The 23650-nt window shown below is 41.1% G+C and overlaps 1 protein-coding gene across 1 annotated transcript; it reads right to left on the bottom strand.

The window, feature by feature from the left end:
- Positions 1-13111: 13111 nt before the first annotated feature.
- Positions 13112-16239, bottom strand: LOC108570078. The gene is given in 2 exon segments (XM_017935725.1): positions 13112-14583; positions 14586-16239. Coding segments are annotated over 2 exon segments (3126 nt in total).
- Between the last annotated feature and the right edge of the window lie 7411 nt (positions 16240-23650).

Raw genomic sequence — 23650 nt, 5'->3', positions numbered from 1 at the left:
ATTTGAATTTTGTTAAATTATCGAATGATACGTTAGTATAATTCCACGCTGTCTGATCGTGTTAGTCGTATTTCGCGAAACTTTGCAAAAAGTTTCAATAAAATTGTAATTTAATTACCTGCAAAATTGAACAATGAAATTAATACAATTAATACATGCATATATTCGAAATAAACTTTTTCCTAGGTCGAGCTTTGTATTATATTCCTCTAATTACATCTGGTGGACAATTTAATTCTCAGTTGATGAAACGTTCTTTCGTTATACAGTCATTACGTGATACGGTAAAAGTGCGTCATTGGCTGATCCCTTTCCTTCTCTTCGATATTCGTTATGTCACGAACGATAATTATAGAAATATGAAGAAGGCAAGCTGCAACGAGAGAATTACTAGCCCTGAATCACTCGTGACGAGCTTAATGCGATATCTACGGTTTCATTTCATTTAATCAGTTTATATCGTTCGTTACTGTTATTAATAACCACCGGTAAAATTATGCTCGTTAATTGTCCCTGAATATTTTTCACATATTCTGTACTGAAGTAACTGTACACAAAATTCAATGCAAATTTTTTAATTTTTGATTGCAATAAGTAAGAAGATAATTTTTATTCTTTTTTTACATATGTTGAATTTTTTTTTTATTTAATTTATTTAATTAATTTTGAAATTATATGTATATTATGTTAGTCTCTAAGAAAATGCAACAAATTCCTCTGAAATAAAAATTCAGTACTCTACACATGGTTTTATTTTACTTATTTGTTATAGAAATTTGTGTTGTTAAGCACTCGGGTACTAATTTCCGCGTACTTGGAATATTGCACTAGGTGCCGTCTGAAGACTGAATGTATTGCGTTGAGAGTCTGACTGAATCCTTAAGATTCCTGATGTAACTGATGGTCTGTGTATTAACACTCTCTGGTCTTAAGCTAAGTCGGCCTTCTTATCGAGTCGTCCCTTCTCCAAAGCTTCAAAAAAGGGAAGAAGGGACACGAAGGGAGGTTCTTAAAATTACTAAGTGACCAACCCCGTATCACCTCCTTCCATTGCGCCCGGAGCGCGTCACGTCCTTGGAGCGGGGGTGACGAAGCTGGTCCTTGCTGGATGGAAATTTGACAACAAGGGGGGGAAAACCCGGCCAGGTCAACTCTGACTCTCCGATTAAGCCTCGGTAATTGCATCGGTTTCGAAGACCCTTTGGGGGTGACTTTATGATACCTTGCCTTACTGACCGAACAATAGCCTATTCTTTAATATTTGAGAAATTCTAGGTGCCGCATGTTGGCTGCAGACCGGTCTGCTAAATTGAAATAACGGTTTGCTGAACTAGAAATCACGTATCATAAAATCGTCCCCTTGCTGTCCTAACACCATTCATGATTACGTTTCAATCAGTGTTAATTATCGACATTCGAATTAGCATCTTCTCACCTGTTAACCGCACCTGATAATGTTTTGATTTCCATTTTGTAGAATTCATTCGCTTGGAAATTTTGACGACATTTCCACTGATTACAATCGACGTTCTCGTTGTTCGTTAATCCTATTCAGCGATACGATTATCGAGCGATAAATTAAAAGTTAAAAAAAGATCGAGAAAAGTAACAGTTACGAAAGAAGAAACGACAGAAAACAAATTAGAAATTGTTTGAGAAACTTCGTCTTTATTTGGAATAGCAAGCTACTTTTCCAACGCCATTCACGAACCGTGCTTCAAATTATCGTTTGAAATTACCAGGATACCTAATATTTCCGCGGTAGCCAGAGCTTTACAATCTTTTACAGGATACATAAAATATCATATCGATTTACTGTCAGCAACGTTCTCTTTTTTTTCCTCTTTTTTTTTTTAACGTGCAGCGACGTACCTGACGCAATCAAAAATGGAAAATAGAAATAGGAATGGCACCGTGAATTTTATTTGATCCTTTTCTCTTTCATCTTGCGCATATGAAATATTATTATTTCCGGCGAATGAATCTGCTTTTGACGCACGAAATAACCAAATTAAATTTCCTTTCTTTATCTCGTTTTATTGAATCTTTTTTTTTTATTTCCATATCGTAATGTCGAAAACAAAGAAAAGCATTCTCTTGCGTTTCGTAGAGGTTGCACGACCCTCGAAGCAAAAGTGCAAAGTGAGGTGTAATAACCGAAATTATGATACCGTCGGGTACGCTGAACTTTCGCGTAACAACGGTTAGCGCTTTCGCTGAATTATTCCATAGTTTGGTCCACGCTAGTCGACCATCGAGAATACTTGGAATTTCGCTGGAATTCCCGCCGAAAATTTTCAACAAGACCCGGGGCATACTTGGTCGAAAAGAATATTCTCTGTGAAAGCAGGGAAATCAGCGAGCTTTATGGGTGGTATCGCATCTACGACGAAATGAACGTGTTCACATTTGGCAGGATGCAACGAACGCGGGAACGAGAAAACGTGAACGATGAATATCACAGAGCGTCGCGTGCTCGTAATGAATTGTATCGCGGAATTTAGCGAGCTCGTATCACTTTTACGCAACTTCGGTGCAACGGCACGTGAGATGTCGAAAATAAACAATAACCCGTGGAATAACGTGGAACGACGAATCGTAGGAAGATTTCGTTTCGAAATTGCCACGTTTGGTATTTGTTTCTAACGAGAGTACGCGTCTGTCTGTTGCTCGCATATGTCCTTACGACCGTTTAAGGTTATAAGGATATTAGGGGGTGTGGTAATGAAGTTTAATCGTGAAGGAAATAATTCGTAGTATACTATTTAATGAAGCAGTTGAATGATGGATTAGTATTTTTTGCCAATCAGGTGATAGATCCACCGACACCCACCTATTCCGGGCAGAAGAGGTGGTGTCAGTGGAGATGGAAGACGCTATGTGGGAAATTTGGTAACGTGGTGGAATTTCCGCCAGGCTTGGATCCTGCGGCCTGACCTGGTCGACGGTCACTGGGCCCGGTCTCGATGACCCTTTGGAAATTCACGTTTATGGCACGTGCAATTAGTCGTTGAGGACGAAGAAACTCGAAGAAATACAATTGCAGGATAAAAATAAGTCGACTCTCAAAAACGACTCCACTGGCTTGCGTGTCATAAACGTGCTTGCAATTTGCACTTCGGAGGATGTCCCTTGCACAAATTGCTAGCCACCCATGCTATTCAAGACGGTCAAAATCATTACAAAGGGAAGGCCAAGGTCCCGTGGATATGCCACGGAACAGTATTCGAAAAATTCGAAACAGTTGTGTACTGGCAATGTATTGATGTAGATATGTGTTGGAACATGGTTTGGGTATTTTGCGAGTAGGTGGTTGATTATGGAAACTTAATGAATTAACGATCGAGATTTTCTCGAGGCTACTGTTAATTATTAATCGAGATTTTCTTGAAGATATTCAAGTCCTTTTAACCCTTTCGTGACAAGTGGGACGCGAATGTTCCGCTTGAGTATTAAATACTTCAAATTTTGAAGAAAGAATGACCTCAGTTTAGGAGAATAATCCATCACAGACGCAGATTGGTAGATAAACAACGAATTCTTAAAAAAATTATTTAATCGCGAAAGGGTTAATTGGTCAATGGATCAATTAAAAGTTGTTGATTCCGACGAAGTTAGTTGGAACGCGAAAAAACCATCGAATACGGCTTAAGCCTGGAATCTTCGATTAGTAATTCGAACAATGCAGGAAGTCTCGAAACTCTTATTAGGAATCTCAATTAATATATTTCGTTTAGCTTGGTTTCTTTCCTTCTTTTCGTTCCATCGAACTCGAGCTCTGCGCGCCAAAATGGAGGCTCGAAGAAACGAACATTCTACTCCCTGGAGAAACGTTTCCACGCCTCCATGTATATACATATATACGTTTCGAACTTTCAACTCTTACATCCTTTTTTCTTCTTTTTAACGATATCCGCTTCTACAATTTCCCGTGTTCATCGTAAAATTTATAGTCGTTACAGAAGTTTCCGGGATAATTGTGTCGGTCGCGAAGAAAATGAGATTTCGTACGTTTCTCGAGGAATTTCATTTCGATAGTTATTGCCCGTGCTCCACGGATTCGTGGTCACGAGGTGGTCGTTCGTTATTGGGATTGTTTAATCTGTAAGGGGTTTTGAAGTGGTTGCAATCTGACAAAACGTGAATAATTATGTATCGATCTTTAACGAACGACTGAGATACTTCAGAGAATCTATGCGAATCAAGTGTCCTCGCAGAACCAATTTTTGTTCAATTTTAGTTATCGACATTATTACTATTACTTTACGAGATGAAAACAGTGGTCGAAATTACATTTAAAAGCTTCTAATTGGAATACATTTCATATTTCTTCGTTGATGAAAAACTGTCCAAATTCTAATTTTTACATTTTTGCAAAAGACAAGTGTGTTTCATCGTGAATACGCACAAGTTCTTCTCTCTGTAATAAAGGGTAACACATCTATTTAGACAAAATACTGTATTTTATTAAAAACAAAAAGTGAATCAACCGAAACAATTAAATGGTCAAACACGAACGATGTTACTCACCGATCACACGCGTTTAAACTATACAAATCTGATAGGCCTACACGTTCTCGGCAAATATCTTTTAGAGCTTAACGCAATTAAGCTGGAAATAATTCAACGTTCGCCCTAAGGCCGTACGTTTTCGCCGAACGGACTCAAACAGGATTCAGAAATTGTATCCTACGAGAACCGAATCGAATCATGCAGCTTATCGATTACCCGTTCACGGTGTACGTGCTTGGATTTTTATTAAAGGTACATATCTCGTTTCTTGAGCGAAACATTCTGTTATGAATCCACCGGGAGCAGCCGCGGCACTTTTCTCTGCTCGAAGAAATGCAAAAGTATATAACGTAGGCATCCGCCTCTGATTTTCTTCGATTCGTCGCGTTATTTAATATTCCTCCTCGCTTTCTGTCTTAACCGTTCCGGGAAAATCGTTCCATCCTGTCCCACGTCTCTTCTCCACCTTCACTCTAGCGCCGTTCAATTCCTTCGCTCGATGGAAAATTGTTTAATTCGATCATCCGTCCGTGAACAATGTCTCTCATTGATAGGAAACCGTAATCTTGTTCTTCGCAATTTGTACAGAACAAATGGGAACGGTAAACGAGATTAATCGAAAGATTACAAAGGTCTCCGCTGTGCAGATAGGAACCGCCGAATTGTGTGAACAATAGATCGATTTTGTCGAAATAGACTGCACGTGGTATTGCATGTTAAACGATTCCGATTTGCGAGCGTAAATTTCGCTTAAAATGAAATACTGTTTGCGAGAAATTCGAGCGTCGAATGTTTACGAACTAAAGTAATATTCTAGTTTTCTTGATTTATCTAAAATTTCCGAACTATTCTTCTCCTCGCGTGATCACTTGTGAAAAAAAGCCATAAGAAATTACAGTTTTCTTGATTTATCTAAAATTTCCGAACTATTCTTCTCCTCGCACGATCACTTGTGAAAAAAAGCCATAAGAAATTACAGTTTTCTTGATTTGTCCCATATTTCCGAACTATTTTTCTCCTCGCGTGATCACTTGTGAAAGAAATGCCACAAAAATCCGAATGTATGTATATCAGCGCGGTTTCTCGGAGCGTGCAATAAAATCACAGAGAGACGTTCCCCTATTTCAATCCAGCTAACTTTATAACTTTCGACACAATTCAGCGGGAATACCTTCAGAAATACCAGTCTCGAAATTGCTACAAACGAAATAAAACCGCGTAACCGTTGATATTAGTTGACAACGAAACATACTCGCGAGGCAAGATCTGCTCGCATGGTGTCGTTTCACGTGATTGCAACGGCGGTTTCGCGTTTTAAGCACACGGACCACGCCCCTTGCTCCCGTGATTATTCTGGTTTGTTTTCTTCTTTTTTTTTTTATTCAACGGAGCAAGCCGCAAATTTCAAGCGGCTGTTTTATCTGCAGTTATGGAAGCAGTAGCGACGTGGTAAATCTGATTAACTCGTCGTTGCTGGTCGTTTCACGTAGGCACGATTTTTAGTGGGACATGCAAACACACGGTTCTGCCTGGCTCAAAGACGTCCAACCTATCTAGAGGCTCTCTCTCTCTCTCTCTGTCGTCTCCATTGTTATCTCGGACTTTTGTGGACCGTAGAACGGATTGTTTTCGGCCTCGCCGACGACAGTTTTCATTTTGCCATTCAGAAAGCTGTTGGAAGTTTTTGTTACGCCTTCGCTACTGCCCCGAAGTGTTTGTCCGCGAATCGTCGTGACTTAGATCCGGAAGAGAAAGCACTTCCTGGACAAGTCTTTTGAGCTGTGAACACGGTGAACTTTGATGGTAATTATTAATAGATCGTGGAAATTGAAACGTCCGAAAAGTTCCATTTTGGATTTCTGGTAAATATCGTGTTTTATAGGTTGATAGTTCTAATTTAATTAAAGCTGAAAATTGAATGAAAGAAAAATCACAATTAATACTGTGTTCGTTCTGCTTTCGCTGAAATTTAATTTCTTTATAAATGAAAATTAGCTGTTTTATGTAGTTTAATCGTCGTGACTTAGAACAGTGTATTGAGACGTGAACTTTGATAGTAATTGTTAAGAGATCGTGGAAATTGAAAACTTCCATTTTGGATTTTTGGTAAATATCGTGTTTTATAGATTGACAGTGTTGATTTAATTAAATTTGCGTGTTCTGCCTTGGCTGAAAATGAAACTTTTTTATAAATGAAAATTAACTGCTTGATTTCAAGAAGCAGTTTAATGGTGGAAAGAGCGTTGCACAGGAAGGTAAATAAAGGAGGATAAGTTTATTGGACGCTAGATCCTTTTTTGCACGCACACAGTCATTAGCACTTTAAGAAATTGATGCACACAGTCTGCCGCGATAGTGAACGTTGCGTTAGGGAGACCATTAGTTTCAATTTGCAAGGATAAATTCTGAAAGATGCGAGGAAGTTTGTGCTCGAGTTTCGCGAGAGAAACAGGATCCGTTGAATTTATAAAGTACAACCGGTAACTCGATCGTGGAAAATGAAAACAGAAATTACAATCGACTGTATCTTAAGGAAAAAAGCGTATTTCTTTACGACGTTAACAATTCTACGGAAATGAAATTCATAGTGATTCGATAGCAAAGTGAAATAGTACGCGATTCGTAATTTCTAAATTTTTCGCAAGTTTCAAATATTTCACGAAATACTTTTTTATATTTCACGACATTAATGATACTGTTCGCCTGTACCAGTACTCATATGCAATTTTTAGTTATGACTGTACGGTTCCAATAATATCAGCAACCGATCGATTAGTAATCATTCATGAATAGTCAATAAGACTGTTGATTGCGAGAGACATGTTCATATATAAACTTATTATCCACAAGTGTATTAATTATAGTCGAACGTAAATTGTGTTTAGATTTGACAGCATTTCGCGTCGAGTTCAAGCGACGTTTATAATCTTATCTGATAAAGAATTCTTCCTTTAAATGTCCTTATTAAATAGCAACATTTTACGAATCTAAATTGCACAAACTGAACAGCCTTCTAAGCACGCAAAGCTAACTTAAAAATGTATTTTATTTCATTTATATTTCGGTAAGATATCTAAAGAATCGTATCATATTTTAATCGTACGTTCATCCCTCGCAAGTGAATCGATAGATTGTTCCCAATATTATACGGGACATAATCTAAAAGGTTTTAAATTGCGAAACCTGAAGAAGCAAAATGTGTAGGATAAAACACGTGCAAACGCAGTCAAATCGATATCAGCTAGGGAACCAAATTTCCCAGATTTACGCGGGTTTATACAACCTTAAAATCTCCAAACAACGCTCGATGCCTGTAAACGATGATTCCAATTAGTTAAGCTACTTCGAGCGTATCCCCGGAAATCGAGTGTTTTAGTTTTTCTAATAGAGGTTGTGCGAGTTAATTTTTGCTTTTTCGGTCTCTCCGATCCTCTTTCTCCCTTCCTTTACGTTCCGTGATTCGGCGATATTTCGGATCGTACGTGTACATATAGAGCCGTTATTATTCATTCCTCCGAATTTTGTTCTACATTTGTACGAGACGATTGAATCGCGGCGAAATTTCTCCGATGTTCGACGTAGTGTGACTTGCGTGAAACCGTATCGCGTGGAAACGTGGTGGAAATTCGCGTTGGTCGAATTACGCTCCTTTCTGAATTTACGTTACTCGAGCTGGCGTGTCTCGGATGGCTTAGAGTGTTGTGGAGCCGGGGCTTTTGAAACCGCAATGCTACGAACTTTCCCACGATCTTCGGTGACACAACATTTGCACGATTTAATGCAGCCAGCGTGACTGACTTAAGCGAACAAACCACTTATTCGGGATACACGGCGCAGATGGTTCGGTTGAATTATTTCGAATGGGGGTAAACTCCGTGAGTTAGATGTACACATTTTTATTCTCTTTGAAATATTTTGAAATTGTGTGCAGTGATTTTTTCCCAGTTAATTAAAGTATAATTAAGTGATACGCATCGTTCGGACTGTATTCTGTGGCGTTACATACCGATACAGACTACTGGTTTTCTTAGCTTATTTGTAATTTCGAAATAAACTATCATGGATGTTTTCAAATATCTCAAAATGGCCTAGAGTGATTTCTTTTAGTTAATTAGAAAGTAATTAAGTAGCATGTATCGTTGGGTCCATATGTGGAGCGTTATACATTGATATAGACTACTGGATTTCTTAGCTTATTTGTAATTTCGAAATAAACTATCATGGATATTTTAAAATATCTCAAAATGGCCTAGAGTGATTTCTTTTAGTTAATTAGAAAGTAATTAAGTAGCATGTATCGTTGGGTCCATATATTTAGCGTTATACATTGATATAGACTACTGAATTTCTGAGCTTATTTGTAATTTCGAAATAAGCTATCATGGATATTTTAAAACATCTCAAAATGGCCTAGAGTGATTTCTTTTAGTTAATTAGAAAGTAATTAAGTAGCATGTATCGTTGGGTCCATATTGTAGCGTTATACATTGATATAGACTACTGGATTTCGTAGCTGCGAGGTAAATTGATCGGAAAATGTAGAATTGTTCATAATTTCGAAACAAACACTCATAGAGTGTAATCTACCAAAACCACTGCACTCAAACTTGATCATTACGTGAAAGTGATATTTTCATATCGATACTGATACACAATACAAATTCGTTCGATGAAAATGATCTTCGTATTTAATTTCAAACTATTTCATATCAATTTTATTTCCAAACGTACAGTCTCTCTCTCTTCATCCACCGATGAATAGCAATAACTTAGCATTTCACCCGAAAATTTGATCACTATCACGATTCACTATACTATCCACGTTTTCCTGTTAAATTTCGAACGATTCGTGGTGTCAGTGATTAAAACAAATTTGTATGAATGGACGATATTCGAGAAGCGTCGTCCTCTACACTCTTCATCCGCTTAAGCATAGTCTCTTTCAAGAGATCAACCGGAATAGATAGGATTCAGCAGCTGCGTCGACACCGCTAGGTTCGCTTCATTCGTATTCGTTTCCTGAAAGCCGGAAATACATACTGGCGAGAGGCGGAAGAAAAAGGAACGGCCGGACAGAGGCGACATTAGCGAAATAAGTCAATAGCCTGACACGTTTCAATGGTTTAAAGTAATACGCTTTCAGGATCCATTCCGATCTAGCATCCCCGGTATCGCACGAATGAAAATATATCAACTGGGTCAAAAGCGTCTTAAAGGGTAGCCTGGTGGAGTGGGATATGTCCATGGGAGCGCATGGAAGACCCTTCATACGATAAATCTCTTAAAAACGACGATTCTCCGAGCTGATGTTCGAAAGGATAGCGTTAGGAGGCTTTTACGATACTCTGTTTTCTTGATAATTCGAGGACTGAATGGAAACTTTATCGATAGCGAAAGAGGGTAATTCGAGGAGATTTGTCGTTTGTTCATTGTAATGTAAAATAAATTGCACGTTCCTTTCAAGGATAAGATTTCAATGGGACAATTAAAGGGACATTTATCGGGAACCTTTCAATTCTATTTTATTCGAAGAACACTTGAAATTATACGACAACAGTTGAATTATACTCTTTTTCCTCCGAGTATTTTACGCAACGAATGTTCGTTTCGCGTAATATTTTTTTAATACAATGTTCCAATTTCCAACATATTCAGGTGTGATGTTAATTATCAGTTTTTGTCAAATTATCGAAACTATCTCACAAGTTGGCCGTGTCGAGGTACTTTTCTCAATGGCAAGGGACGCATTATTAATCGATCGAGCAATTACTTGTACAAACTCGACGCTCCGCCCTGCAGCCGCAAGCTCCGCGGCGCGTCCATTAGCGTGGCAAAATTCTGTCACCGGTGCGGCGGCTCGTTTCACTTTTATTTCTCACTCTTCTCGTTTACATCGCTAAGCACGGCCGAGAGTGTTGAAAGAAGGAGACATTAATTACATTAGAACGAAACGCGCTCGCTTGCCTAGACACTTGGCCTAGCAAGAATCCTCTAGCGAGTAAACGAGCCAACGGAGCACCGGCCAGGAACCTGAATTCTCTTAACCCGTGTATTGTTGCTGCTGTTACAAAGGCCCGTGGAAAATTGCCCGTGAAAGAGAAAATTCCATCTCCAGGTTAACTCGGCTCTTTTATGCTTTTTCTCTCTTTAACTTCCATTCAAAATACCGGTAAATATTTCCTCTAAAAAAACAACAACAAACAAACATTCGATAGACCAACGAATTCGCGCACACACACACTGTACTACTCCAATATTCTATCATCAGGTGTGTTTTTTCAAGGTTGAAAATTCACGATACTACTCGAAATGTAAGATCCTTTCACCTGTAGTCCGTTGTGTGGCGAGTGTAAAATATTCCCTTTTGCTGCCCCGTTGGATCCTTTATACGTTTCGTTCGGCTACTTATTTCGCGCGTATTCCCGTCGCGAAACGGAACACCGAGCATTACTGAATTGTATCAGAGGGAAGTGGCGCAAGAGAGAGAGAGAGCCCACCCGTATAGGCGGCCTCTCGTATCCTCCGTTAGGTAGGTTAGGTAACGCACGGCGGTCGGAAATGCGAATTCTCTTTACTTCTCCATTGTCCACCGTACTGCAAAGGGGGACGGGCCGCGGGTTGAGGAGGGGATATTTGCTCTTCTGGGAAAGTAAACTCCAGAGCTTTTCATACGCGCGCGACTCGTAGCGCTAACCCAATTTTACCGGAACGACGCCAGCGGAGCTTCGGCGGCTACATTCTCGCTGAGAGAGACGGGTTATTTGCCTTGCCTACACGCCTTTACACGGGCCCGTCTTTTATGCAAAATATTGGCAAAGATTGGAAATGCCTGTGCCCGAAAGGGAGCCACCGCGATAGTTAAAATAATAACCTGCCAAGCCGTAGGAAATCGAATGTTGGAAGATATTTTCGGTCGGTAGATTTTTCTGGCAACCGCGGAACTGAGGGAACGTGGAACTGAAAATATTTTCTTTATTACGAAACAACTGCTGCACTGTTCTTGAATAACAGTCTTTTCAATGTAATAATTAGACTAGGAAGGTTCAGGCAATTATGGCATGTGAAGATATGCGAAATACGCGAGGGTAACGTTGCAATCTTAACCCCTTGACCTATAACAACGTGTCAGGCTCGTGGCAGAAATTCTGGGCAAGATGTGAGAAAAATTCATTGTAATCCTAACTTTCGTTTGAATTTCTAAGGCAGAGGATTACTAAATTTGTGACAGATTAGCTTTTGTTATCTGATACAGTACTAAAACAGTAAATGACTGACAAAGAAAATCATAGGTTAAAGGGTTAATAATTGTACTATCTCACGTATAAGTACTAAAACAGTAAATGACTGACAAAGAAAATCATAGGTTAAAGGGTTAATAATTGTACTATGGTATATTCACGTATCTCAAAGGATTCGAACATTACTCTCGTGTACTTTGCATATTTTGTTATGTCATAATTATTTCCAGTAACGATAAGTTACCTATTGTCAATCAATAACAGACACTACTGCACACAAAATTATTCAATTTACTAACTACAAAAATTTGTTGAAATTTAAAACTTCATTTCTCTCCGTAATAATTCAAGAAACGCAAAATGACCAAAAGTGAGATTGCAGACCGTACCTTATACGAGCGAAACAAGACATGTCTTACGAGATTGACACGGAACATAAAAAGCGTGGGTCCTCAAATCAGGTACGGGCTCTATTTAGACGAGACGTGTCATACAGTCACGAAATCTGGGATTCTCTATTCGAAACACGTGCATGCTCCAGTGGGTGGCGTCGTCGTCGTCGTCGTCGTCGTCGGATGGCGGTATCTAGTTTTATGGCACGAACAAAGTTGTCTAGACGAAAAGACCGAGCGTGGAAGTAGAGTGAAAGGTACACAGGGCTCGTAACGAAGTTTTCAAAGACAACATCGAGTCTGATATCTAACGAGTTCATTCCACTCGGCTGCCATGGCAAAAACTGCAAGTGGAGATCTCTATCTGCCACCCTTTCCGGCCAGGTCACCCTTCTCTATCCTCGTCCCGCATTCTCTGCTCGTTCCAGCAAACCGGCCTGCAAAGCAGGGACCTCCCTTCTTCCTGCATTTCCCGTCCAAGGTCCGTGGATTTTAATTTTATAAAGAATTATTGGAAAACACGAGACGTACTTTGATCATTCGAGTGTTTCCTTATTGCGAATCTTGCTCTTTATTTCGTTCTTGGCTCGTTTCCTTTCTTGCCCAAGTCGGCTATGCATCTCAAGATAAAACAATTTTATAGGATTCGCGAAAGAAAAGACTTGTCTCTACGACGGGTAGCGTTATTTGTTTTACTTTCGAATGGAATTCTGAGCCTTATTGTGCAAATTCAAGATTGTTTCTGGAGAAAGTTTAATGTACATCTAAAATATGATTTAGGCAACAATAAAATGATATTTAAACGTGCAAAATTATAGTACAAGTTGCATATACGTAGGGTGTCTCTGAACTGATGGTACATGAAAAAATAAGTGGAAAATGTGGAGTAATACGAAGCTTCATTTCCGAGTAAAGTGCATGGGCACTTATTTTTTCATGTAGAATTCATCAACACCCTGTATAACATCGTCACATCATGCAGAACATCGACATTGGTTCGATGATTGGTGCTCTTACCTCCGACTCAGGTGACTGAACGATCAACGACGTTCTCGGTGGTTTTTCCGGCGGTACTTTCTTCAACGTACCGGTGAATGAAACGACGGAGGCAACACCAGGTGGTGCTGAAGCCCCCTCGTGGCCGTCTAGCTGACATTGAAGTCGATGGAACTGAGAGAACGAAGTACGCGACGTGTCGGCGCGCTCGAATTGTGGCAGACACTGTAATGGTATCTGTGACATGTTCGGTATCTGAATAGAATTCGGGTCGTTGGTATCGTGTTGAAGCCTAGGCGATAGTTTCTCGCAGACAGACGATTGGCAGGATTGATGATTAGAGTTCTGTGAATAGGAAGCGGTCAATAACGTTTGATGATGACTATGTGACGCATGCTGGCTCTGGGACAAGCAACTCTTATCAGCCGACTGTTCCTGATGGTTAGGCAATGAGTTTGCTTGGATCTGGTGGATTTCATTAGCGATCGAGTGCTGTTGGAAATCAGTGGATCTTGGTAATTTATCGCAAAGCTGATTCTGAGCTTGCAAACTCTGCAGGCGTACCTGCAGATCGCTCTGTTGATGTTGAAATTGCGCGACTTTGTCGAGGATCTGATTCTGATTCTGTAGACACTGTATCTTCGCTTGTAGATCGCTTTGCTGACGTTCAAACTGGCTGAGTTTCTCTGAAATTAAGTCGAGGCTCTGTTGGTTTTGCAGCTGTTGCTGCTGCGCCTGTAGAGTATCAGATTTTTCGGCTTGCGTGTCCAGTTGACTTTGGAGATTATCCGTTTGGCTCTTGCTGTGAGTCAACAGGTTAGTCGAGATATTGTGGCTTTTCCTATGGCTGTGAATTATATGATCGACTTGTTCGATCGGCTTGTTTAAATTAGCTTCGCTGAAATCTGTTACTACAGTTAGGACAGTCTTAGTATCTAATTTTGCTTCGCTAAGGGCTGGATATTGGTGACATATATTAGGGCTAGTTCGTTGAGAGGGAACTGTACTAGTAGGCGGTCCAAGATTAGCTACGGAACCACTAATGGGCTGATCGTCGAATTCCTTCCTCGATAATTCCATATGCTTCGTTAGATCAGCACTGACGTGTCGTAAATGACGGCGTTGTTCCATTATTGTGCTTTGACTGATATTCGGTATAGGTTGAAAGGCGGACTGCGTCATTCTTGCCTCCTTACGTTCCTCCGTCTGATGCATCTGTCTGGCATCTCTCCTTTCCTCGGATTGATTACGCGAACGTGGACTGGTAGAGAGCAGTTGACTCTGTATTATGTTTCTCTCGTGTTCCTGACGTTGTCTTTGTTCCGCCCATATCGCCAGTTCCTGTCTGGTTTTCTCGAAATTCTGATTCACAAACGACGGACTCTTTTGTCCAGCCCGATCCGCAGATCCCTCGCGAATCGGCATGAACGGCATAGGGGATTGGTCATAGGTGATCTCCTATGTTCGTCGAAGTAATCGGATCGTCTGTTTTCTTGCGGCATCGCCACTCTTTGATTAGGGCTCACGTTACCCCATTCGGGTTTTCTATCAGCTCCTATGCTCTTCCTATTTTCCTGTCTCGTATCAAAAGCCATCGGTGATACTCTTAAGCTCGTATCCAATCGCCTTTGATCAGGCGGATACACTTGATTGGCTTCGACTCGTTTCGGCTCGACTATAGTTCCGGCCTTCCTAGACGGCATCAATAATTCTTGATTCGTATCGCCGGGAAACGTGAAAGTAATCGTGTCGTTTCGACGTTGGAAACTCGATGTAACGTCCACGGAAATAGATTTCCTGTGCTCAGGCCTGGTCACATACAGCCCGCAATCAGCCGCCACGGCTTCGCACATTTTTTCCCGTCCCGGTGGATCTCCGTTCGTGTCCACGTACAGACCGTCCTGTCGAGTTCTAGGATTTTGATTAATAGCCGTCAGATATCTTCTGTCCGGGGCGTCGGTCACTATCTGCGTACCTTGTACAATAATTGCCCCGTCGCTACGATGAATCTGCTCCTGCGGAGGATTCTGATTAGGATCGTATTTGGCCTTTTGCATTCCTTGCACATCCACGCTGGCAGACTTTCTGTGCCCGGTGTCGTGTGTGATCTTGGAGTTTCCACGCGGTGGAACCATCGGTTTCGGTCCACGACTCGGTCTTTCGGTAGTTGTGATCGTGATTCCATGACCTACGTTCTGAGCAATTGGTTGTATGATCGGTTGTGTCTGATACTGTCCCAATTCCTGGGAAAATCTCTGCGGATTCGGCGACTGCTGGCCGAACTGTTGAGCCGGATAAATTCCTGCGTGATGAGTGTACGGTACCGCGTTCATCACCGTTTGAGGATACTGACTATACGGATATTGCGGTTGCGTGCTGAATTGAGCGTAACTAGGCGGTTGGGGGACGACAACGCTTGAAAAATACGGCGGCTGGGGACTAGCGGATTGAGAGGGAATCTGTGATCCGTGTTGAACCGTTACGTACTGACCTTGGCCAGTGAACACAGGATTCGCTGCGCCACCTTGGTACAACGTGGGATCTCTGTACGTGACGTCCCTGGTCACATAACCGGCTCTCTCTGCGTATTGAGCTTGTTGAGCATATATTTGCGGTCTCACCTCAAACTGACTTCGTATCTGCGTGTACTGGGTTTGATCGTAATCAGGCATGAACTGAGGCTGTGCTTGGACCGGTAGAGTTTGTGTGCTAGTTTGAGAGACGTGTTGCGTTCTGTCGATGCTAGATTTTTCTTGGGTGTACTGTTGGGGTGGAAGTTGACCGGACAGAGGGTGTCTATCTTCAGGGAGACCAACCATAGATTGCTTTCTTCCGGTCGCATATTGAACAGCCTGTTGGGTTTGCTGTTGTTGTTGTTGTTGCTCTTGGCTGGCCTGCTGATTCTGTTGAGCCCTGTCTTGAGAGAATCTCTCATATTCGACGGTTCGATTTTCAAAGCCGTTGGACAAATCTTGTTTGGTGTTATCGGCAGGAGGCTCTGCTCGACCGTTCTGACACGCTGTCCGTTGATTCTCCATCGTTTGTCCGACCTGATTCTGCTCCTGGCTATCGTTCACCCCTCCTGAACCGGACTGCGACATGTTGGCGGCCCCCACCGACGGTCGTCCGCCGATGTAGCCGAGAATTCGCCCCAATCCGCACACCGTGACGACTTACCGTGCAACTCTCTGTTGGAAATCTAGATTCTCGCTTGAACGCAATCGCCACCGATCGCGTTTTTACGCCTCGTAGATTCTGTTGGATCGACTCGAGGCATGTAAACGTCGATATTGGCGTCGTTTCCTACACGTTGACCGCTGTGTTTCGTGATTTTTATCAAGTTTCCGTTTTATTTTATGCCCTTCTGAAGGTATAAACTGATCCAGGAGTATAGCGAGCCTTGTAATCAGTGGCAATATTTTTTTCTCTCTCCTTTTTCGAAATATCGTTTGATTTCGCTAGAAAATCTTTCAGTCCTTTTCACTAACTTACCGGTGAATTTTTCTGCTCTCTCTCTCTCTTTTTTTTATACTTTCTGAAATGTCCAAAAAACAGCAAACGAGATTGCCAGACAACGTGTTTTCACATTTTCCCTTTTTCGAACGTTTTTGTTCCGGTTTCTATGCCGAGCTTCGTTTATAAATCGCAGACTGGCCGAATAATGTTACGTGAAAATTTGAAACGTTTATCCTGGCAGAGAGTCTGAGTACGGGCCTCGTATTTCTCATTTCTCCACGTGAAAAAGGGAATGCGCAATTGCGAATGTAATCTCTTTTATTGCGTCCCTTTGACGTGATCCTCGTTTTGCTTCACAATTCTTCGTCAGTAGGACAGCCGGTCTCGAAGTTTTGATTTCTCTGTGATACCGTTTTGCTATTTCCTGGTTCCCTTGTCGTCTGACAACAAAATAGGATTACGAAGGAAAACTGTTTCCTTTCCCCTTTCTTCGTAAATACTCTCTGCTCGTTTTTTGCAACGGTGCGGCGTGTTTCTACGTGCAACACAATTCTCTCGCTGTGTTCGTTTTAATTTCAATGAAATTTCCAGAAGAAACAAGCACGTTTCCGAAAAGCTCGCCTGTTGTTCTCCGTTTAACTTCTACTAGAATATTTCCCTAAAATATTACGTCTCCTACGTGTAATTCGTTCTTTTGGACACATACAGTTTAAATATTGACTCGAAAGAACACGATTTTGATCGGTGTAAATTCTTCGAAATGTTAAAAAAATTGATTACTTTGATTCTCTTATTTTATTATCAGTTTGCTGAAACGCTTTTGATTAGAAACTGGCAGTTTTCATTACCCAGTAGTGATATTCGATTCTCTTCCTCGTTAGCTCTAACGAGGACGACTTCACAATTGACTTGTCCAAACTGTTGAAAGACATTTGATTTTCCTTTCAATTTTTTTTTCCTTTTTACGAGCTTCTCCGTTTATTATCTAACAGCAGCATTCGTATTTTCGCAACGTCGTGTTGACGTGAAAACGAGAACTCCTGTACGGGAGTATTCGTTGAATCGATCTGAAAAAGAAAGGCAGGGAAATGCATGGTATTTTCCGTGTACGTTTCAAAAAGTTTCCCTCGTAATATTCGGCGCAATATTCGAAATAGCGAAATTGTCGTTAATTCGGAGAGTAATCTTCGTCGTTTCAACTCAGTTTTTTTTTTTTTTAACGAAAGCTTCCCCTTCCACCTTCCCCGGAAAGTATTTCTAAACTGGAAAAGCATGACTAACATCGACGAAGCGAAATGAAAAACGTCGAAAGGGAGGTTCGAGCAAGCCTCGTGGCCGCTTATTCGGGAATTTCACGAGCGACTTCTGGACAGAAGCGGCTCGCTGAAAGCGCTTATTTACGAACGGTAAAAGCCGCGCCTTCCGCGGCAGTTTTCAGGAACGCTGGCAATCCGCGCTTCAACTTATCGCCAACAATGACAACGCTGAACAAAGCGTTCGTTGCTTCGGAGACGATCTATTTTACTCGGAGGAGCGTGAATTGTTTTCGTGATTTCCCAAGCGCCTCGTGATCACTTCAGTTTCAGGGAGCAGGGCCATCTTTCATTGCCGGAAAGTTACTCCGCGGCAAACACAGACGTTGAGAATTTCTCACTGTCTCGTGGAGAGAGTGAGAGAGTCGTAAATTATCGGCCAAACGCACCTTCGTTTACTTTCGTAATTTCTCCGCGGCGTGCGCGATAAAAACTCGCGTCGCGTCGGTTCACCGGTGAAGAAAGGAACTGGAGAACTGGAAACCAGCTTAAGGGAGAATTCAGAATTCCACATTTTTATTTTTCATTTTTTTTTTTTTTAATCTATTTTTCTTTACAAAGTTTGAAGGAAATGTGAAATTTTGGATTTTGAAGTTGACCTTTGAACTTTCGAAATGCTTCGACCAATAAAGAAAGTATAGTACACTGTTATGCACCTCTAAAAATCATGCAACTTTTGCATGTGACAATTTAGGTTCGGAATTAACGTGTAATTTAACAGTTGCTCAGGTGTGCGAGTTAATAGGTTCACCCTCTACATTTCGCGGCAATTAAAGAGAACTTTCCAGAGTCTTGTGGTGTTGGCAAGTTTTTGATACTTCCGCGAGGCCATTCGCGGCATTTTATTAGCTGTGTATCTCTCGAAGAATACTCGCCACACACTGAGGAGGAAACTCGCTTGGAAAGAAAGATGAAGTGTTGCGCATTTATCTGTAATAAGTGCCGGCTATAAGCCAGTTTATGAGCCGCTATTTTCGAACGACGAACATGGAATTTACTCGAACCATCCCCGAAACGTTTTAAGCATCGTTGACGATTCTTCGAAATTAACGGGGCGAATTTTAGTGGATGCTTTTATTTCGTTGCTCCTCCACGTTGCAGATTGGAGCAAACAGTGTAAGGTGAAATAGAAGAGCAAAGTAGATTTCGTTTTATCTATTGGTTATCGCGGATGTTCTTCAGATTTTGTAGAAATTACTGCGTTACCTCGTTTGTGAACAGATGTGAAATTTTTTGCTACTTTTTAATAGAAAGTCTCTATACTTAAATTCTGTCGAAATTTTGAATTTTTCATCTCGTGTCGCGTATTAAATTAGAATTACTAAAATACCTTACAAACTTTCGACGTGTTTAAAAAACTCGTTACAAATTAATAATCTCAAATATGCCATGATTGCGGTGGACAATAAGACACCACTCGCAATTGCTATGTAACTTGCACCAATTTCCGCATTTCCAAGTAGTATCAGCATTCTACAGCCGTATAAACCGATGTATTATACAATTCCGTTAACGTCTTGTTGCAATCGTGATCGTTTCTCGCTGATAAGATTAGTATATTATATATCTAGGTATAATATTGGTATTTTGTATTTGAATAAGAGATATCGTGCTTGCATAGTACCACCTCTCTCACAGTTCCATCTATGCGGTACCTTTGCACAGATAGTTACACACAGACATGTACTATGTAACTCCTACATCTGTGAAGCAAACATTCCACTTGGCAATCGACACCACCTTTGGGCCTACCTAAGGGTTCAGAACTAACAAACTTTGACCAAAACCTAGGGATGTGCGTTCGACCAATAGGTGCTAAGTGACCATCTCGTTTGGCAAACAAGGGACTCCTAATTCATCATCCCCAAGCCTCCCAGCAAACTTTACATCGGAACTAATGACCTCTACATCGGTCTCTACACATGGGGCTGAAATGGTTACGCGTGAACGCCTGTTTGTGGACTAGACAACGTGTATGATGAAACATGGACTGGTTAGAATGAAGGTACAGGGTGGAACAGCATAAATAATTCACGGCTGGCTGTTTCAATTCTCGGGTTACGAGAAACATTTGCTTCAGTTCTCTGTTACTTGAAACTGTAAATATTGTGGGTGGTTCTTGAATGTAATTAGTGCTCATCCAGTGGAATTAAACTATGAACGAGATGTATCTAATTGTTAATATTCATACGAATGAAGCTTAATGTAAGAGGCTCTGTTTCGGTTCTCTGTTACGTGAAGCTGTAAATCTTGAAAGTATTGTGATTAGTGATCATTCGGTGGAATTAATTGTTCGTATTAATCAACCTGAAGCTTAGTATAAGAAGCTCAATTTTAGTTCTTCTGAATGTAATTGGTGTTCATCCAGTAGAATTAAATTACGAATGAGCAGCAATTATTAATATTAATAAAACTGAAGCTTAATACTATAAGAAGCTCTATTCGACAGAAAGGTATCACGAGAATAGAATAGAATAGGTTGGCAACGTGTACCGAAGATTAGCAGATCTGAACGAAAGAATAGAGAATTAACCGGAGAGCTAACCAATGCAACGGATAAACGACGAGTCTTTCCCATTACTTTAAACCAACGTTTCCGCACAATCGACAGTTTCAACCGCGTTACCAATTCACCGATCTACAATCAGCTGTCCATTGTGTATTGTACGAATCGCTCTCAATCACTCTAATTACACAACGGGGCATCCTACTTCTTCTCGTTAGCTTTTCTGTTCCATCTTCGCGAGTTCTATACGTATAGAACTGAAAGGAGGAGAACGAAGGAAGCGTATCGCAATCTCGTTAGAATCAGATGACAAACAATTTTCGAGTATTCCCTTGGTTGTGTCTCCAGAAAATTTCTCCAGTCACACGGGGAAAAGAAGTAAATTGCTTTTGTCACGTGTGCTCGTATATCATTACAAATTTACATATTTCCAAAAAAGAAACAGAAATGGTATGTAGAGTTACTTTTGGGAATTTGTACTTATAGTCGATGAAAGTGTGAGAAATGCGAGATTCCGGCGGCGAAGTGGTGGCCTGGACATTGTCACCCAGGAAGAGAAAGCGTGCGGGTACCTGAGGGTCCCATAAACTAAGCCCTTTCCCCGGAAAGTCGAACGAGGAGGCTCCAATGGTTTTTCGGAGCAACCTGGGATACGACGCGGAAAGGACACTCTGGAAATAGCCGTCGAGCGAGACGGACGCCGGAACACTTAGCAGTCACTTAGGATTGTAGAATAAATACATTTCTGGATACCACACTATCCTGTGTTAAATTCTTTTTTAAGCGGTGCTTACAAAAGAAACTCAGTTTTTGCCATTTAACGGCCATTGAATCACGAAGCAGTTTTCGTTTTTAGGATGGAATTCATGCAACCCTAACCGTGGTTTCCGGTCCTTCTCTTCTCAGGTTTCTATCGATTCGCTTGTCGATATGCTCGAACGTGTAAACTTTATCGCCCGAACGATCTCGCTGTATTTCTTCCATAGACTATACAGTATTTCAACAGAATTTTTCTCATCATTTGTACGAATGAATCGATTGCTACGTGGAACTGCAATTTCTAAAGGGACGAAAAGCTCTTGTTCGGTCCCGAGCACCGCGGCGCAGGACCGGCAGGACGAGTGCGTTGCCGAGCCGCATGGCATCAGCGGAGCCGTGTTACAATGTCGCGACAAGGCCTTCGACAAAGGGATCCCGCGGGGAATCGAAGCGGTACCGCGGTTGCCGAGGCGAGAGGGCTCGAGTGTTTCTTCCCTTGAGGGGACTCGCGTTGGGTCCTGTGTCGCATGGGCCGCGAAAAGCGATGATCGCTCGACGTCTTCCGTATCGCGTCGCATTTACCACCACCACGTCGGGTGTGGACGGCTCCGTGCTATAAAGCACGGAGGTTCTCACCCTCGAAACGCATTCTACTGAAAACACGTCTACTGAGAACACGCCTAATAATTGTTTTAGTTCGAAAACGTGTTGATTTCTTTCCTATAAATGAGACTCGCCCTGCCGCGAGTCAGCGTTTCCAAGCATCGAAGAGCTACGGCGTTTTGGGACGCTACAGCTCTTTCTAGATTTTTCCAGGTCGTGTAAATACTTGTGTATATAAAAATCAAATATTCCAGCTTTAGGATGAAAGAAAGTATGTTCTTTTTTTACTTTGCTTCACTTTCTTGAGAAAACGGATGGAAAAGATTTTCGTGGTTATACGTATTACAATAATTCGTTGGATAAAGGACGTGTCCTGGTATGTATTTTCAATGGGGTAAATGTATCTGTGTGCACGTAATAGGGAAATTGTATTAAGGCTTGTATACGTTACCGCTGTTCGAATATTTACTTTGCATTTGGTTGCACCGGTGCCTATTTATATCGTATATAGTATTTGTGTATACTAAGCGCAGTTTAATGAGCTGCCTGTCGATGTACAAATTTGTAACTTCCATCTGCACATGTTATATCACGCGAATGCATGTACGGTAGATTTAATTAGCAATTAGTTACTACGGATGTCTTTGTAAGATCTAATTGAGCTTGAAATTCGATCGTCGATTTAACGGATTATCATATCAATCTTAATGTCCTCTGAGAATTGAACATATCTTGAAGCTTAAAAATCGAATAAAGCGATGCAAAGTATGGGAAGCTGAGAAATAATTTTTCATAGTATAGGTATTTATAGAAGTATGAAATTTTCATTTTACAAACTTTATCCCATATTTTCTCTATAAATATTGAAAATATGAAAAATATTTATTTTGAAAATATTCGAAAATTCGTACGAAAGAAACGTATGAAAATTCAAGTACGTACTAGACGTGTATGTGTGTTTGTGTGTGCACAGGTTAGTTTGATCGAATATAGTGAAGGGGTAAACGCGCTCGAGAAGATTCTTAAGGGAAGAACGTGGCTGAGAACGTCGAGTTACGGCGAGGACTTTATTTTCACGAACTATTTTCCTCGAAAGTGATTCGATAGGGATCGTCGATCCATCTCTCGTGGAAGGTTGACGGGATCGTACTTGGTGGAGAATTTTTACCGAGGACAATTCCTCGGTAAAAGTGTAATCTCGCTGCATCGAAGAACATTGGCTCGTTATTCCGTTAGAAAGCTCTGCTAAACGACAACGACGAGAGGCGATCGGCGGCAGACCTTTGATAGAACGTTAAGCGTAACGTTTTCGACAGTGTTTAAGAGTTTATCTCTAATTAAGCCCGTCGCTGCTAACGCTGCATTTTTCTACGCTTTAACGGAGATCGTTTTCATCAAGGCAGCTTTTTAAACAGCAGCTGTTTGTAGCCAAAGCAATTAGAGCTGCGTGCCGTTTCTTTGAAGTCGAAGCGCCTTTTATCAGGTTCTCGCTGATCATCTTTCCCCGGAAGAATTTTTTACTTAAGTACCGTGAACGTTATGAATGCTTTCAGCTTCAATTATTAATAGGCATAATCGAGTTGTTGCTACGTTTACTTTAACGAAAAAATTACCGGCGTTTATCAAATTAGCGGATAATTCAGGTGATGGAATATTACTCGCGTTGCAATCTCTGAATAACACGCGTCAGTCTGGGCGGATTTAGGAACAACCATAAGCGAGTGTCGTTCGATGTGAGAAGGATTTTCTATCTCGCGAGATTTATATGCAGGATCAGATTGCGTTCGGCTAATTTGCTTCATCGATCGATGTTAATGGGTCAACTCTGACACCGATCCTACTGTGATTATGTCGTATATAATAAATTCACGACAA

This window comes from Habropoda laboriosa, unplaced genomic scaffold, assembly GCF_001263275.1.
Source record: "Habropoda laboriosa isolate 0110345459 unplaced genomic scaffold, ASM126327v1 scaffold13, whole genome shotgun sequence".
NCBI lineage: Eukaryota > Metazoa > Arthropoda > Insecta > Hymenoptera > Apidae > Habropoda > Habropoda laboriosa.
This window is presented reverse-complemented; position numbering and strand designations above follow the sequence as displayed.